The following is a 19,639-nucleotide window of genomic DNA, read 5'->3' as shown; positions in this document are numbered from 1 at the left end:
TCAAGGCCAGTATTGGTAAGTTAGCCTTATCTTTCTCCTGGGGTAGATATAATGACATCAATTGGCCCATGAGGGTTATGTGGGCTTTTTTACAGTGTCTTTCTGCTTTCACAATATGATGAACGTCATGTACTGATGTATGTAAGACATTAGCAAATTTGGTAAGTTACAAATTGTACACCGCAGCCCAACATGTGCCAGTGTTTGTTTTCCAACAAAGCTGAATGTCATTACTAATTATATTGCCTAAAGGTGCTGTTTTTATTATTATTATTAATGTTAGTATTATTAGTAATAATTAAATACTATTACTACTAATAATAATACAGTAATGATAATAGTGATTATGATGTCCATATTATATTAACAATAACAATAGAATGTTCATTAGTATTGGTATGTTTGTGATTGTTTGTGTCGGTTTTTTTAACAGAGTATGCGCTAATGTGTAGGCCCCACGCACACTTGTATTTGTGGCGGTTAGCCCTTTATCTGTATAGTTAGCCTTTTATCTAATTTAGCTTCGCACTGCGCACTGACGCCCTGCGCCCGCCCTTCCGCCGCACTCCAGTACCACCCAGAGGAAGTCTAGGAGTCAGGATGATAAAAGATTGCCAATGTCTCGCTCCGAAGTGGAGTGACTAATGTCCCCGCCTCTCGTCCGGTGCTCGCTAACGTCACCCTGTGTCTCTCTTTGCCCCAGCTCGTGGACACAATCGCTTCGGAGATCGGAGAGTTTCGGCAAGAGATGGTGCAGGCGGACTGCCCCCCTGAACGCACACCTGTCTCCTCGGGGAACCAGAGGTAAGGCCAGTCCCCGGAATGTGTTGTTTTCCACCTTCGGTAAAGCTGCGGCGGTGTTTTTGCTGACCATTAAGGAAGTGATTCTTAACTGAGCCCCGCGGATCAGAGCACGCAGGCTGAGCTCAGTCACGAAAGGTGAGTTCCCTTGCAGGTTGTGGGCGTGTCTGCTGACAAGCGCAGCCGTTGGATCGCTGTTTGTTTTCCGCATTCCTTACCTTTCCGAGCCACAGACTCCTTGGTTGGCACAAATCCTAAGAGAGTTGTCTCTTTGAAAACTGAAAGGGAGAACCCGTGTTCCGATTCTCAGTGGCGGCTTCTCGTTTCCATTAGCTTAACTGTAGTGGTCAGTCACAACATTGCTTAACACAATAACTCTCTGAGTCACCGAAAGGTAGAACAGATACTATTTTTAATAGTGCAGGGTCTTAGAAGAAGTTAGTCAGATAGCAGAGGTACTTTGTGACTAAAATGACCTGCAGTTGAACTGTAGAATCCACAGTAAAGCTTAGAGTTATCGAGTGGGCAAGACAACATTCAGAAGGAAAGCGATTAAAATGGGCAAGGCGTACTTCATGAAATAAATGAACAACTGAATTAATTAATTAAACACGTAAATAAATAATACTTTCAGGGGCCCAGGTTTTTCGTAGGAGCCCCCCAACCAGTGCTGCTGAACACGCAGGTTGCCAAATGTCATGGCTGACTCGCGTTGTTTATATCTTTCTTCAGCCACCCTATACTCCCTCCCATTATTTCACTCCTGATCTCCCTGTTCATCCCTGCTTTCTTCTTTTGTCAATATTTTCCTATTTTCTCAACTTCCTTTATCCACTATCTGTCTTTCGTATCCTGATCTGGGTCAAATTCTAAGATGAAAAAGAAGCATCGATCGCAGACAGTCAATTCCAGTGTCCACCAACGGCAAGCACATGCATTGTTGGACCAGGAGAGGATATGCAGGTTTATGTATGGCCACTCGCAGAGCAGTTCATTGACGAACCAGGGGCCTACGTGTGAAAGAAACGGGGCTGCTTTATTTTATCCTCAGGTGAACTGTCTTACAAAGAAGCAAACCCCATTCCAAGCGTTAGGTGATCTCGCACTTGATTGTAATTCTGTTGCTAAATATTACCTGGGACATGTTGGTTGTACATTTCAACACCATGCCCAGTGTTGGGCAGTGATGGTTGGAAGCATGTTGACTGTGTGCACACGATTAATATATGGATGACTGCACTACAGTTTTATTTCTTTGATAAGAATGCAGTAAGTATTGTGCGGGACTCAGGCAGCAGATACAATATCGGAAAGTACTCGTGAGGAACATTATTATTTCTATGTCACTTAAGGGCTTTTTTGTGGAATTCAAATATAAAGATAAAGATAAGTTTTAAGCTGAGTGAGCATGTATCATTCTTATTTTGATTAATTGTTTAGTGGTTTGGAAGGTAATTTAATTAAAATGATTTCCCCCTTGCTCTTTATTGAATTGTGAAAACGTAAAGCGATTATTGGAGAATAATGCCATCTTGAAAGATATGTAAATACATTTCTGCAAAACAGAACTTTTAAGTGAACCCAATGGGTCTGATTTACAAAGTTTATGTGCGCCCATGTGAAGATTAGGTGCATAAAAAGGCATTTGTGAATCTAAATTTCATGTGTAAAATAAATTGTAAATAGTGCAAGATAGTGTAAAATCGTAAGTGCACTTTGCGGTTCTAAAATTTGTGAATTTTCCATTTTAGTAGGTTTGGATTGGTAAAGCGGAAGTGTTGCAGGGGATTCCATGCAAAATACAAGGAAGTTCTTAAATGTATGGGTACTCAGCAAATTGTGAATGGCCAGTATCACCCTGGAAGTGTTAGAAAGTAGCTGCCAAAGTGGTTGGGGAAACTTTGGGCCTCATTTACTACAAACTGGCGCATCCCTCACGATGCGCCAGTTTGCTTGCGCCGGCATGCACTCCCCTAATGGCACCATGGTAAAGCTGTATTTAAAATACAGCGCACCATGGTGCTCGTTAGCACAGCTGCATCAGAATTTCCGTCGCAGTTGTAGCGTTTTGCTGGACATTCGTAAAAAATGTTGACGCTAGTCCAGCAAAGCGCGGGGAGGCCCGTAGAATAAAGCCACTTTAATGCCTGCCGTGAGCAGGTGTTAAAAAATTATGCTAGAATGATGCAGTGAAATCTTGGAGATTTCCCTGCACCATTCCTAAGGGCATCCTTGCGGAGTAACGCCTCCCATGCATACATTATACCTGCCGCAGGCATAATGTGGCGCAAGGGTTTATAAACTAAAGCAATGTTCCCATTGTGCCAGTTTGTAAATACAGCGCAGGGTGGGGGACTGTTCTGCCCTGCCGTATCGTCAGAAAAAATGACGCTACAGTGGTGCAACGGGCATCTAAATGAGCCCCCTAGTTTCTAGGGAGTATAGGGGACCGCCCTAAATTTGATGTCTGTGTGTGCGCATGTGAGGAGGTTACCAGTTTTCTTCACAAGGAAAACATGTTCCTTGCAGAGAAAAAAAATAGAAAAAAGCCGGGTATACATATTTTCATCTGACATGAATTTTCCACCCTGTGAAAATCCCCATGAGTAAATATTGGCTACGACTGTTATGAATTTCCGAGACGCTTCCTGTGATTGTTTGTGAATCTCACTGAAGCTGGAAATCTGCTCCAGTTCAGGGAAACAAGCATGATTTCTAAATTTTGAAATCATGGCTTAGTGAAACAGGTACGATGCTATTTTTTAAGTCGAGTATCCCAAACATGTTGCTGCACTTTTTAAGGGCTGATGCTTTGCACCTGAAAAAGGTTTCTAGTGATATGTATGCATAATACATAATATACATACGTATGTGTGTAATGTATGCTATTGCTATGCAGTGTGGTTTTATTCGGAAAAGAGTTGCTTGCACGTGAAATTGAGCTGCAGAATACAGCTTTAAAAGTTATTTGGCATGTTCTGAATAAAAGAAAAACACATTTTATTACTAGAAGAGTATCAGTATAGGCTTTGTTTCTGCTAAATGCAACGTTGTATATTTTCTACACTAATTTACTTTGGGGACACAAAGGGCATGTTACCGAAATGAAATCACTGCACCAAGACAGCATCAATGATGCATTTGGAATAGGAGTTGATGGATGTGTAGTTCAATTTCTTGTGAAATATCTGTGAAATCCTATTTGTATCAATAACTACTGGTATTAAAATGGCAATCTGATTAAATAATAAGCACCTCAAAATGCCTCTTAATTTGCCCTGAATATAATAATGTGATATATATTTTCCATTTCAACTCTCATGATGGATTTGATGCGCTAACAGATTCCAGTTCGGTTCATAAAATATTTTTATTTAGACCATAGTCCATTAAACATAAAACTTTAAAAGAGCAAACATTTAAAATCAAATTAAAAATTCTTGCACACATTCAAAATGAATCCTTGTTTTCCACAATTGGCAACAAAAGCCACCTATTACACAAACGACATTGAAGAACTACATGTGAAGTGCAAATGTTGGTACTTCTGAGCATATAGGAGAATACAGTACAATTTTGACAAGAATTCCACAGAGTGATAGAGGTATTCCTAAGAACATATCTGAAGTACTTTTCTTTAGAGATAACTTCCATTCTTAAGTATTTTGTTTTTTTCAGAGGTTAACTGGATCTGCAAAAATACGAAAGCTTTCGGAGTAATGCTCCTTTAATGTTGATAATCACTCCGTTAGGGCCCATTTTCGCTCAGTTCTCAAAATGTCATTTCTGTGAGATGAGGATATGTTGTCATCACCAGATTTTAATAATCTATTCCAGAATCTCCGATGACTCTCTTGAAGAGACCGCAACAAGATGTCAGCCCCGTCTCCAGACTTAACACCTGAACAATAGCCGATTTAGGCACGTTCAGCACCCTTTTCAGATACTTCCAGTTCCGCATTACACTCAAAATTAGGATTTCTATACCATATAATCACTTTATCTGGACCATATTTTCAAATGCAGTTAAAACAGGTCCTAACTCGGGTCCCCTAGACGTCTCCTAAATTTACATATCGCCATTATTGTTCACAGGGCATTTGCTGTGGTCATTTTGCAGTGTATTTTTCATCTTTGGTCACATGTGAAATGCATACCCAAATATAAAAACGTATGCACCTAATCAATCATTGTCTTACCCAGAAACGATTTAAACTCTTTTGTCTTGTCTAAATACCACTACTTTTGTTTATTCCATATTAACCAGCTTTTTCGAATCTGTGCTATACCTTAGAGAGGTGTCGGATTTAGGCTGGAGGCGGATTCATGTCATATTCATAATAACTTAATCATTAGCATAGAGCAGACAAGACACATGCTTGGTGCTCATCTTACGCGAGAAGGAAGCAGACCCAGATGGGGGGTTGGGTAAATCTGTTCAATAAAGTGAAAATAATCTCAGCGTCAGTACACATCCCTGTCATAAACCATTTCTTACCTCAATCTTTTCCGAGCATGAGCCATCCTTGTCTAATTCTACTTGCGCCCTGTTACCCTAGTGGAGTTCTTTCAGTGCGCTTAATAGGCCCCTTGAAATCCTAAACTTGTCTAGATTATCCTATATTATCTCTTGTTTAACACGATTAAAAGCTGCCTGGAAGCCTATAAGGAACAGTGTAGGTTTCCTTTATAATCTGTTGCCTTCCTAGCAGTTTACCATAAGCTTAAACAATGGTCCAGTGTTAAGTGGTCTTCTTTAAATTCATCCTGCTCAATAGGGATCAGTGATTTCTCATCAACCCATTCCTTCAATCTCATGAAAATAAATTTACCATAGATTTTTACCCCCACATCCATTAAAGTAATTAGTCTACCAGTCCTTGGGTCTGATACAGGACCCTTTTATATATAGGTTAAATAATTGGCCCTTTCTAACTTTCTAGCATTGATCCCTTGAGGGTTATCTCTCTGTATAACCTATAGAAAATTTCACTCCACAAATGCATGTTTATTTTTAGCATTATACCAGGAAGATTCTCCTGCTCCTCTGGACAGGGAGAGAGTCTTTATATTTTCCTTCCTGGTTTTAACAGTCATACTTATTAAAAGCTGGAGAAAGTACTAATTAACTCTTAACATAAGTGTCTTTACGGTGTTTTAACCTGGCAACATCTGGGACAATACTGTCTGTAGATGGTCGTTTATTTCCTTTTCCTGAGAGTACCAATTTCCAGAATGTCCTTGTATCTTTTGAGGAGATTGCTTCCAGCATTTTTTTAGATTGCATTGAAAGAAATATGTTTTCTAAATGTTGTTTTCATATTCCTGACATTGTCTATGCACTCTCCCCTCAGTAGGCACCTCCTGGTCTCTCCGCCAGGAACGCTGAAGATTCATTAGCCCACTCTTTCATTCCTAGCATTCTGAGTTGAACCACCTCTTCTGGTTAACACATACTTTTCATTCATTAGTATTTACCTTACTGATCTTATTGTGTTCCACTCTTATACAGTTAATGTCTTCTCTCATTATCTCAGAGTGCCAATTAATTACCTCAGAGTTAATTAGCTTTTGTAAATCACCTTTATATTCTAGTGGAAACTTTGCCAGCATTTCCAGCTTTTTTCCTCAAATCTAGTTTTTAGCCTTCTTAGTAATGTAATATCAGTGACTACAACCTTATCCCATTCCCTGAGTAAACTACAAAGACAATGGTTAGCTCCAAGATCTCGTGGAAAGTGACCATTTAGGCAGATTAATCTCAATCTCCAAAAACTACTAACTGAAAACATTGCCTTTGGTGTATTGTGTGCACTAAGTAGCTCATTACATAAATGCAGATCATTATTTGGGTGAATTCTGGCATTTAAATCACCCATTATAAACATCAATCCCTTTGAATTTACATAGATAGATCCCTGCACATCCTCTAAAAACATATCAATTGATTTTCATTAAACATACTTCCTGCGAAATGCACCTGCACTACACCACGATTAAACAGTTCATTTTCTACATTTGTAGCAAATCTCATTTTGAGGAGAGCAGTTTTATATGTCTTGCTATCCTTCCTGAGGCTAGAGTTATCCTCCCCCTACCCCACCTCAAAGGACCCCAAGGTACATATTTTTGTAGCATGGGTGTTTTTGTTTGTAGAATCCACCCAAAGTTTATCTTCTTCCCACACAGCCAATATTCTGGGATAGAGATCACCACATTCTCTTCTAATACTCTGTCTAAGGTACCTGAGCTTCCTATCCTATTCAGACCATGAAAACACCAACTTACTACTCATAGGCATTTCGGGGAAGTGGCAATCCCCAAGTCGGTATCACTCAATCAACTCCTCTCAAATTTGTCTTGCCCATAATTCTCATAATGATCTTCTAACTGTCTTTGTTGTTCGTTTAGCTCCTTCATACTATTATATATTCTAATTTGCAACCTTTCCTTTTCATCTTCCCTTCGTTGTGTCAGTCTTGATCCTTTTTCCTCATGCCATACATTTCTCATTTGTTCTGTGGATAATTATGCATGATACTGAAATAATGTTACATGCTGGGGCTTTACTATTTCATTATTAGGGATCATTCTAAACCTCCTTCCATTAAGTTTCCTTTCTTCATTAATTATCAGATTTTATCCTAGTTGGGAACGGCATACCATCTTGGTTATTCCCGTCCCAGCATTTGTTATTACAAAATCCTACTCTGTCTATATCATCTGACCAGTTTGATGCTAGGGTTTTGAATTTCTGGAATAATCCTAGCAGGGATCTTCTATTTTCCCCTTTTCTAAGCACATCCATATACAATCAACAAATTCCATTCCTCCTCTACTGCAGGGAGTCCTGGTTTCACCAACTTCTCAAGCCTTCTGTACTCTGATGCTGGGGGATTGTTAGTTTAGTATTCTTTAAGACTTTTTGTATTTTGTCACATTTGCCTTGCCACTTTGCTACATCGTTTATCTATGTTTTTCACGACCTGCTTATGCTCGACTTTACCTCCAATTTCTGTTTCCCTTCCCCCTGCTGTCTTACTTTACCTTCATTGACACCTTTCTTTCTGTATAGTGTCATAAACATTAGACTTGCCACTTTGGATGCAAATTTTGTTTATGTACTTCCCCTTACTCTGATGTGGACTACCTTTCCTCTTCAAACTCCCTATAATTTTTTGGGAAATTGGACATCTAAAGGCCAGTGTTTCTTCTTTCCTAATGAAAATACAGTCTTCTCTGTTTTTTAATCAACATAGGTTTATGTGACACAAATTCTGAGGCGCTCTCCTTCCTATTGACATCGAGATTTCTGGAGGGTGCTGCATACCGGAATTTATATCTTTCAATTCAGATGGTATTGTCTTTAGCAGGGTTGTCTGATTTTTCATTGTGTCATTATTCAGTAACACCAATTGTAATATCCCACAAACAGTTCTCTTCATCAATAAAAGCTTATCCTGCTTTGACAAAGGACAGGCTGAGGTGTCCGGGACCCAATGTAGGGAGTCACTAGCACTCCGATTGTGTAGAGTGACCTGTGGATGTCCCTCCCAAGCCTCCATCTCCAATTGCCTAACGTTCCCTGTAGTATTGGAATTAGAGGCACCAGCACTGCTTCTGTCCCCATTTCTATCACTGCCTAACTGGGTGGCAGGTGTTTCACTCCCAAGCACGAAAACTGCCCAGACTTGCTGCTTTCCATCATCACAAATGACAAAAGTGGTCTTAGCCACAGCTGTCAACTGACCACTTCCAATAATCCACCGTGCTTGATAGCTGTTAGAAAGGTGCTCCACCAATCCACTCACAGGCATTGCCGCTCCAGCTGATGGTGGGACTGTCGCTGGGACTGACCAATGTTCCAATGTACTGACAGATCGAGAAGGCAAGTGGGCGGACACCCAGACCCTTGCCCAGTGCTTAATTTGTAAATAAAAACGTGCTGGTGCACAAAGCCCTTTTAAATATGCGGCTTCTGTAATTAAATGTGGGAACACGGAATACTGAGGCAGCGTAATCCTGAAGTCATCTTGGGCCTCTTCAATCTATATAAAGCCACTCCCTGCCCCTTCAGCTCCCTCTAGCAGCTTTCTGTTTTCTCCCTTTGTGACACTTTTTCTATTTTTTCCTTCCTCCGCCTTTCCCATATGTGCCTTTTGCTTACAGCAAATGCTGGAGGCAGAAGAATAAGCCCCCGCCCTCAAAAATAAGTGACGGTGCTCAGCACAGGATACAACAAGTTAACAAATTAAGCACTGCCCTTGCCCACTTAATGCTGCCTGTTACCCCAGGCATTAATATTTTGTTGCCATTTTGCCGAGTTATTGATACTTTATTGACATGGTCAATTTTCTTGTGAAACTGTATATTGTAAAGATGCAGGTCATGGCGTGTTTAATTTGGTTTTCCAAGCATATCTTGTTGTGCTGTTATTCTAAATCAACCGTGCCATGTCATGAACAGTAGCACAGGAATTGTTCTGTGGGAGATAGAGAAATTAGAGACACCAGAAGTGCTAGTGGAGCGCGACTGTAAGGCCACAGTATGGAGTCAGTGGGTGCTATCCGCTTCCTGTTATGGACTTCCTTTATGCCCTGCAATCAGTACAAAAATGACACATGATTGAGAGTTAGACATATAGCAGAATGGGGGGGGTGGCATTTAACATAAAGATAAGCACTCACTAAACGTTTCCAGACAGAAGCTTATCAGCACAAGTGTGTCTCACGTTCATTTTCATTGACCCCCCGCCATCATCCTCATCCCGTTGAATTTCCATAATTCTCCCCACCCATTGGATAGCAAAGTGTGCTAAGTTTTGTGCAGTGGGGTTGGAAGAGAAGTGTTATAGAGGTAATACAAAGAGTGCACTCCACAGCACGAAGAACCTGAACACTTCACATTTGTTGCAATTTGGAAAAGGGTTCTGTTCGGGCATATTACTGTAAGCAGATAAAGTGTGGTATCTCAGGGCTGGACAAAGAACTGTGGACGGGACCTTAAAAACTAAGCAAGGTGCTCCAATCGACAAAAATCAAGTGAAGCCTGTAGACTTATGCGCACAGTTTGAATTAAGTTCCGACTTTTGAAATTCAGGAGAAGGTCCAGAAATATTCATGGATGTATACACATATCTCAAATGCCCATGAGCGCCCAAATGTGTGACTCTTTAAACATACAGAAATATAACAGGTGTACATTTCTGTATGTTGATTTGTAGTTCAAAAGTGCATGTGCATGTATGCACTTTATATCTTGTTTCTCAGCTGTGAAATATTGTCCCCATCGACAAAACCCTTTCCTTACATTGCTAATGAATATGCGAGTCTCCCTTACCATTCACTTACTGAAAACGCATTTACTCCTGCCTTTGAGAGGAGGACATTTAAGAGCATTTTTAATATGACAAAGGGCTACAAAATGTTGATGAAAACCCAGAGAAACATTGCTAGGAACTCAGGTGCACACATGGAAATTCCGTCACACAGGTGGAATCTGCATGTGAGAAATGCTGTTTATCAAGGCCAAAATCCCACCACTTTCTACTTGTCGGTTCACCACTGTCACAAGTTACATTTTGTACGACAATGTAGGTAGCTCCAAGAAACAGTAGGAACCTGGATACTTCAGATTTATCAAGCCATGTCTTTAATTCCTTTGTAATCCTCTCTAAGCCAAATGTGAGTAGGTTTATTGAAGCGTTTGGTACGATGTGAATTTCATGGTTTGGCTGTGAAACAGGCATTTAGACCCACCAAAATGGTTGATGCTGAACCTAGATGGTAGGACCACCATATTTGTGACTGAGTTACACATTTAACAGATATGCTGTTGCAGGAAACGTCTTTTGTGCCACCATTGGGTTCTCCTAGTTTCAAACATTACTCTGCATTAATGATGACTGGTCAGTCTCCCAATCTAGAGTGGATGATACATTACCATCGATGGCAGAGTTAACTCAGGATGCTTTTGTAGACACCTGAACACTTCACACCCCCACCAGGCAGGTACAGTAGCCTCTCTGCACATGTGTTCCAGACAGCAGGGGACGTACACTAGCAGACTTTGTGCTCTTAAGGGAAACTTAGATGTGTGAAATGTTATTAGAATCAGGCCACAAATAAGGCCCCCTGAACAGCACAATACAGTAGAAGTGGCTTCCAGAGCTAGTCACAAAAGCTTTCACATAGGAATTCCAGACCTGGACATACTTCTCCAGGTGAGGCTTCAGAAACAACTCAGCACTTCACTGAAAACTAACAATTAGTAACACCAACGTCCTTCCTTACTGCTCTCCCTCTGCATACAAACATTTCTCATTCTCTTCCTTCAGCACTCTTTTATTGTGTACCACTTTGAGCTCATCCTGATATCTTCACTCTGTTCTTTGCATGTGAGAGAACCTTGCACAGCTGCTGCCTTTGTGTTGTTCCTGGGCTGTATGTGTGATCTTGGGTAGCACGGGTGCTGCCCATGCATAATCTGTTGTCTGTGTTAGTGCATCTTGATAAAAACACCAATGCAATTCGCTTTGTTAGTGTTTGTTTATACATATATTAATGTAAGCAACCAACTACTGTTTTCCAGAAAATCGCTCAGTGCATTGCCTGTTTGTCAAAATGTAGTGGCCTCTTGGGCCAAAAGATGCACGAGTTCATCTGGGAAAGCTGGCTGTGCCAAATTAATTGTATTTAGACGTTTACATGAATACTGCTTATCATCATTGTTTCAGACAAGGCTGTTTTGATATGTAGATTTTTCACACTCTTGCACATACAGTGTTTTTGGTCATCTCACTACAACTCTGTATCTACCAGTGGTGGCCGGCAGCTTTAGGAGGGAGGGGGCAGGCGGGACATACACACACACACTCACACTCATTGTTTCACACACAGACACGCACGCACGCACATCCATTAACAACACTCATATCATTCAAACATGCACGCACGCACCAAACATTCATTTAAAAAGATCGCACACATGCACACACTCATTCTTTCACACACTCACGCAAGCACATCTATTAACAACACTCATAACACTCAAACATGCATGCGTGCACCAAACATTCAATTTAAAACATCACACACATACACACACACACACATTCTTACCTTCAGCCTCCAGGTCCCAGGAGGGTTGGGACTGCTGCCTTCCCTCATTGGCTGACCGTAGGTCAGCCAATGAGGGAAGGCAGCAGTCCCACCCTCGTCACAGAGTGGGATGGGGTCAGATAGACTGCTGACCCCACCCCACTCTGTGACGAAGTGTCACTGATTGACAATCGCCCTGGGCACTTCAGGGCTTAAACCTGAAGCGCCCAGGGAGAGTGTCAATTGGTGACACTTTCCTCGTCACCCAGGGGAGTGCCTCGAGGCACCTTTGCTGAGCCGAGGAGGTCACGCCCATAGGAGCTGTGACCTCCTCAGCCCAGCAAAGTTCAGCTCAGGCAGCCAGGAGTGTGCGCAAATCGCGCATGTCTGCTCCTGGTTGCCTGAGCTGAACATGGAGAGTGTCTGTCAGGCTGACCTTTGTTCAGCCTGACAGACACTCTTCATGAGGGGCAAAAGGTGGGGGGGCATGGCCCCTCCGCCCTAAAGGACGGGCTGCCACTGGTATCTACTGAGAAGACACAGGGGCAAGAGACTTGAAAAGTTACTTTCATTCTGAGCAAAAAGTAATAAACTCTGCTTTGGACTTCCTTAGTGGAAACCAATTTTTGTCCATCCAGCTCTGGACCACAGGCAGTCACCTAGTACCTCCAGAAGCCTAGTTCCGTTTGTGTTTTTTTTAATTTAAATATGTACGTCATTGCACTAGGACTGCCTACTCACCCCACCTTGCTTAGGACTGCAAACAGCACTGAAATATATGTAAGAGAGCATGGGAGTCTTAAAGGACTTTGCAGTTTACCACCACCAGTTGCTAGCACCAACTTCACACTTTAAAAACCAGCGCACCCCCTAAGTACTGCTGCTTTTTCCAGTGGCGTGAGTTCAATTTACGAGGGAGGGGTGTGGGTGAGGTTACAAATACACCTCACTCACACCCATTTATTCACAATGCACCCACACACCCATTTACAACACTCACTAAGAAATACAAATACATTCATACATGCATGCACCAAAAAAAAAAAACTTACCTCAAGAGCAGCAGCTCCGACAGGGAAGCCTTGGAGGTCCCAGAAGTGTTGGGACTGTTGCCTTCTCTCATTGGCTGACCTAAGGTCAACCAGTGAGAGAAGGCAACAGTCCCAAGCCTCAGGGGTCCCAGAAGAGTTGAGAATGCCTCCTTCCCTCATAGGCTCAGCCAATGAGGGAAGGCAGCAGTCCCAATCTCATCACAGAGTGGGATAGGGTCAGTGAGAGTGCCGACCCCACCCCATTTTGTTACAAGCACTTCAGGGCTTAAAACTGAAGCTTCCAGGTCTGAAACAATCTTTGACGTTCCCCCTCGTCATGAGGGGGAGGGCCTTGAGGAACATTTGCCAGGTGGAAGAGGTCACGCCCACAGGAGCTGTGACTTCTCCAATCCAGCAAAGTTCAGTTCAGGCAGCCAGGAGTTTGCGCATTTAGTGCATGTCCATCTCCTGGCTGCCTGATCTGAACCAGAAGAGTATCTTTCAAGCTAACATTTGTTCAGCCTGACAGACACTCTTCACATCAGTAAAAAAGTTAGGGGGGGCATGGCCCCTCAGCCCGTAGGGACAGGCCACTGCTGCCTTTTTCTATACCACTGGACCAAGGACAGAGGACTTTCCCACTCCAGTTGATTAGCTGATTTGGTACCTTGGTTTTACTTTGTGATGGTGATTTCAATCAGCCCGCTTGGGCGACTAGCATAAGGTCACGTGACAACCATTACACTAGAGGTCGATTTCTGCATAACCAGTAGATCAAAATATTTTGTTTTGTAGTAAGAAAAAAATGTAACAGCTTTGGAATTTATATGATTTATTTTCCCTTTGAATTAATTTAAACAACCTATATTGAGTAAGCAAAACTATTCGAAGTCCCCAGGAGTAGGATTATTTACATGATTGTTCTCAGTCCCTTTTACTGAACAGGAAGGAAAATATAGGCAACGTGTTATTTTAACCCGCTGCCAGTAAACATACGCCTGCTATGCAGCAGCACTCTGAGGACTGAACTCTGTAGAATTTAGCAGGAAAAGCCTGCTCCTCAGGGTTTTTATTCTGCTCGTGAAAAATATTAAACAGTGAGAGCAGCAGATGCTCAGAACACTGATTCTCGAAAACCATAAAAGTTAAAATATTCAGTTTAAAACATGTTTCCAGTGCCATTTTACTTTGTAGACAAAGATGCACGCAGCACATGATATGTGCGAAGTAAATGGCACTTGAAGATCAAAATTACAAAAATGATCTTGTGTGATTAGATATACCCCAAAGAGGAAGAGGTTACTTTATTATTTCATGTATATCATTGACTGTGATGAATGTCAGTGGCTCTGATTGAAAATATACAGACACTGTCCCTTGAATGTGGAAGTTATATGTATGAATATGCTGTTGTCTCAGCCCTTCAGAACTTCTGACCAACGACGGAAGTCTTCCTAATGTACTGGCCCTGCCACCAGGATATCCCTAACCCAGGTGCTAGGTTTTGTAACATTCGCTGTTAAATTTGTATTTATGCTCTCTCAGAAAAAAGTGATACTCCTAGTTAGTGATAATACTTTATGCAATAAAGTAAAGTGAACTGAACTTGTCAAAATAAAGGCTGACTCGGAAGGCTTTTGTATATTTCGGTGATGTCACTAAACCTGAATGTGCATGATTCAAGATTTGGTTCTGTGTTTATTTGTGCTATGAAAACCACGAAAGTCATGTACTCTTCTGATAGATGTTAAGTTGTGTGCCAAAGGATATAATACCAGCCTCCTTAAAGGAAATTCACATTTTTGCAAGTTTCCCACATCCTTCTCAGTTCTGGCTTGACAAGGGAGCTGCCTGCATTACCTTCTTATTACCAGTGCTTGAAGGTATACATACAGTGGGGTTTAGCTCTGTCCAGAGGGCTATTTATCTCTCACCTTATGGTAGTGGCTATCCTTCTGCTTTCCTTTCAGTGCTGAGTACATGCATTGCAATGCATGATGACTACTTTTTCCTCTCAAACGTATGCTGAATAAACACATATTTAATTATTTGTCTCATAGATGCATTCTATAGAGAAAACAATTGTATTTTTTTTAACAGAGCAAAATTGTTCAATGTTTGTCTGAACTCAAAATGCTACTGGTTTTTTTTTATCTTTGGCAATGCATGTTTAATCTTGACATCTGGTACTGTGATCTATACATTGTCTACCCGATTGTATATAGTTCTAAAGATATCAGCTCTCTTTAAAGGTTAGACCTTTTTATATTCAAGTTGCCAAACCTGACCCTCTTGTATGGCATCTGTCTGTGTGGAGATCCCTGTGCAGCTGCTCAGCTTACAAATGCATGAAGCAGGACTGAAAAACATTTGTTCCACCTGATTCTACAGCTTAAAATGATTCTACATTACATGTCGTTGTTGCAGCATCTTCTACATGACTTACCCTCTTTACGTTTGTTGTGGAAATTTTAACATAACTAATTGCACTACAAGTATTTAACCTGGTCTGAAAAACATGAGTTGTAAAACCATTTTCTAGGTGCTAGATAGTTGTATACCAAATCTAATACCTTAAATACTTCACGCATCAGCTCTACTGAAGTGCATGCCAATGACATATTCATTGGTACCTGCGATAACATTCACATTACACTTACAGCAGATGCTGCTATGTCCACAGCGGCCATGATGGAAGGGTAGAATCTACTGTGGCCTGCCAAGCAGGATATCTCTGTCAGAATAGAATATGTAGCATCAGTGCTTCATTTGGAAATAAAAAGGTGCCGGGGCTCAAAGCTCTCCTCCTAAACACGCGGCTGCTACAGTTAAAAGTGCGAGCACATAATACTGAGGCAGCGTAATCCTGAAGCCACCTCTGCCCTTTCAGTCCATTTACAGCCACCCCCTGCCCCTTCAGCTCACTCTGTCAGCTTCCTGCTTTTCCCCTTTCTGACGCTTTTTCGTTTTTCTCTTCCTCCGTTTTCCCACGTGTCTTTTGCTCGCAGTAAATGCTCGAGACAAAAAACTAAGCGCCGCCCTCAGAAATAAGTGCCGGTGCTCCGCACTGGAAACAACAAGCACAAATTAAGCACTGTGTAGCACATTCCTAATTCAAAACGGAGTGCAAGGACACTCAGTAGAGCCAGTCCCTGTTGGAGTATTGTGTGGAATTGGTTGAGGGGAGGAGATTTACTTTTTACATTGGGAGACTGAACTAGTTTGGCTGAGATGCAGCTAAAAGGCATGGAAGGGCTCCTCACAGCTGACACAGGTTCACCATTGGGGTCTGTAATTCTGGATTAGTTTTGATGCAACAAAGCATGAACCCTGGAAACAAAGTGCTCTGCTTCCCTGAGAAAGTGGGAATGGGAAGCATAAGGATTTTATTATGATGGGCTAGATCTCCCCAGCAGTGGTAGGCTTGTTTACTATTTAAAACACCTTTTCTGACCCACCTCAAGGGTAAACATTGCCTGAACTGAAAAGAAACGAATATTCCCTGTGTTACTGCAGGGAGAGATTCCTGTATGGTTGCCGTCTAAATTTCTTCTTCTAGAATTTTGCTGTAGGTCTGACATCAGCGGTCTCCTGCTGATCCACCGTACTAAAGAGTGTCAAAGTCCTGCCAGTGAAACCTGCCTGTCCATGTGGAACCTCCCTCTTGGAGTTAAAGAGTGCAGAAGTTCTTGAGGTAGAAGAAGCTGTTAACGTCTTGTAAGAAGTCACATTGACTTGGCAGAACAGGGCACTTTTTGTCTTTCTTGTCATTGAAGCCTCTGTTGAGACTTTTTACCTCCAAAATGCTAGCATTTGAACCAGGTGGGGCTGCTGGGTGGATGTTAACCACCGAAAGCGTCAGAGATTCAAGTTGGTCACATATCATCAGAGAATAATCCAGATGTGGCATTACTAAACCTGTCAGACTCCTGAGATCTCTCACCACACCCTTTCAACAGGTTTCTGCGCGGGAATCAAGCACCTCATCATCCTATTACACTCCCCATCTTGTTCATGCCAAATGGAAATGATAGGCTGAACAGTAGCAGCAGCAGTGTTACCTCTTTGGTCAGTTTGTTCTGCTTTCCCGTAAAGCACAGAATGTAGCTTGGCAGCCTGACCCTCTGCCAAGTCTGTTAGGAGATACACATGATCTTTTGCAACTTCACCCAGTCAGTGGGAATTTCTTGTGGACCTTCAGCCTGAATTGTAGGGACTCACTTGTAACTGAAAGAAATTACCTAGAGTCTAAGGAGCTAGTCCTGAGGATTTGAAGACCTTTATTCAGGTAAGGAATTTGCTTTCACAATGTGTGGAATATGTTGGACTTGAGGGCAGATTTCAGCTTGCAACCTCTTCCAAAACAAATGTTTCAACTTTGCAGGTTTTCCCACAATGGATTTTTGGGCAAGAAACCTGAGGCTGCAGCGGGTCTGCCCCATTATCATTTCCAAGCTTGTACAGCCGCCACCACATAAAAAATTCAGGTTCACCCCTCATTGGATATACTCCCTCCAGAAGAATTATTTCTAAGTACAGAGCTACAAGCATTCAGTGGAACCAGTCATAAACCTTTATTTGAGTTTGCTCACTTTATCATACACTAGATTCACTTAGATATCATTTTCCAAGAGTTCCTACAGGATAGCATTGAGTCCCTTTTTCCATGTCTTTCTAATGTAGGATTTATTGTTTTCTTTAAAACCTTTAATCCCTATATCAGATTTTTTTTTCTGACATTTTCCTTATGTTTTGTCTCTTCACACAAGATTTGTAACATTTACGTCCCTAACTGTATAGGTATTTGGTTTGCTGTTGCACACGTATCATATGCATTTTCTCCTAGGAAGGCCTTGCTCCTTGAACTAAGATAGTGCAGGGAAGCTGAGAAACCCCACCATGATTAGGATTGTTTTGGCCTTGTGGGAGCTCTGTCATAGATCACATTAAGACTGTGCCCACTCTTCCTCATTGCCCAAAACTCAGATTCCTTACTAAATCTATATTGAAATCTAGAAATTCATAGTTTTAATTGATCTAAAGTGAAATTCACCTTTTCTGAAAAAGAGTGTATTTATTCTGCTATAAGAAGAATAATACATCAAATGATTTCTCAGTCAGAGATGTTATGGAAAAAAACTGCTTGCATATAGTGCCAGTGCGCCTCTTCCATATTACAAATTTGACTAGACTGAGAAAGGAGTTAAATGTATTCTAAATTAGAGATTTGGAATGTTGAGCTCTCCACTGGAGACAATGGAGTAGCTTCGGGCTTCTATACCTGCTCGGGCCTTTAACACTGTGGCGGGCCTTCAATGGCCGGTATACTATAAGGCAAAATTACAATTCCTGTACACCAAGGAAATATCCCTCAAGAGTTAGATTTAACAGCTTCAAAGTTGTGTACTTTAATGTTGAAAATAAGTGGTGTTTCTGGATGTGTGTGTCTTTAAAAGGGAATGAATCAAGAGCATGCAATAATTTTCTTCACTGTCCGTATTCTGACCATAGTAACTCTTGAAGTGGAGCCCGTGACTTCATGTTGGAGACTCTGGTGCAAGTTTCCAAGGTGTTTTCAGGTAACAGGTGTGGGCCAGATTATGAAACAAAATTAATTACTTTATTCTTGTTCTTATAGAATAAGCATCTTTATTATTTCATCCTCATCTCCCATTGAAAGTCTCCCAGTGTGTGTTGTTGAGAGAACTTCCTCAGTGCAGCCATGAAATGGTAGAACTTCGTAACTGTCTTTTTGTTTACCATAAGCAACTCCCAGAAGCATTGCAAGAGTAATTTTTGGAGAATGGTAGACAACGTTTGTAATGGTTTGGAGGCCCAGCCGCCAAACCATAAATGAAGCTGTTTGTACATCATTTACAGATGGGCAGTAATGGGACAGCTGTGAAAATCAATTGGCTAACCCTTATGCCCAAGTTCTTGTTCCTCTGCCTCACTTGGAGTATAGGGAATGCAGCATTTCTGAAAGTGGTGCTGTGGGCAGCTCTACTATTGGGGACATTTTCTGTGCATTCCTTGCAACGTCTAGAATGGCGGCAGAGGAGCTGCTTAGTTAAGGGCGTACCCCTTGACACATTTCTCACAAGCAGAACTTCTGTCAGGACCTCCACCGCCACTGAAATCATTGCTGCTCATGATAGGACAAGTTTTTTTTAATGTAATTAGAAACAACTGCCAGTTGAAAGTGAAACTTAGGGATCTAAGTCATGATGGCTTATTTTTAGCAGCCTGGCTGTTGAACCATATAGAAGGCAATTAGTTTAAATCTAGAGACAGGGCCTAGAGGTTATGTAGGTTTGGGAATGGTACAGGTTTTAAGTAACATTAGAATAGTAATAAGAATTCCTAATTGTAATAAGCGTTATATGAGTTAAGAAACAGATTCATGAATCACATAACGTGATATAATAAGGGTACCTTTTTGAAAAGGGCAGGAAAAACAGTATATTGCCAAAAAAGGGGAATCCATGTTCACATATGTTAGAAATCCCATTACAAGTTTTCCTGCTGTTTGGCCAGGAGAGTAGGCCACATGCCTCCCTCCTCTTTACAAAGATCTTTTGGCCACAGGCTGGGGAATGGGGTCCTGAGGCTCAAAGTGGCATGGGGCAGGGGCCATGCCCCCCTCTTTCCTTAAAAAAGATAATACAAAGGTTCCAGTTGAAGTGATCCACAGGGCCCAAAGTGGCC

At 41.6% G+C, this 19,639-nt stretch overlaps 1 protein-coding gene across 1 annotated transcript in view; it reads left to right on the top strand.

Annotated features, from left to right (window-relative positions):
* Positions 1 to 19,639, top strand: part of RIN2 (Ras and Rab interactor 2) — a 708,247-nt gene that overhangs the window by 514,837 nt on the left and 173,771 nt on the right. The window contains exon 7 of the mRNA XM_069234726.1: positions 704 to 804. Coding sequence (XP_069090827.1) covers positions 704 to 804 — 101 coding nt within the window. The remainder of the gene's footprint in view (positions 1 to 703; positions 805 to 19,639) is intronic.

Source organism: Pleurodeles waltl, chromosome 5, assembly GCF_031143425.1.
Source record: "Pleurodeles waltl isolate 20211129_DDA chromosome 5, aPleWal1.hap1.20221129, whole genome shotgun sequence".
NCBI classification, from domain to species: Eukaryota; Metazoa; Chordata; class Amphibia; order Caudata; family Salamandridae; genus Pleurodeles; species Pleurodeles waltl.
Note: the sequence above shows the minus strand (reverse complement) of the source record. Positions and strands in the feature narration are given on the sequence as shown.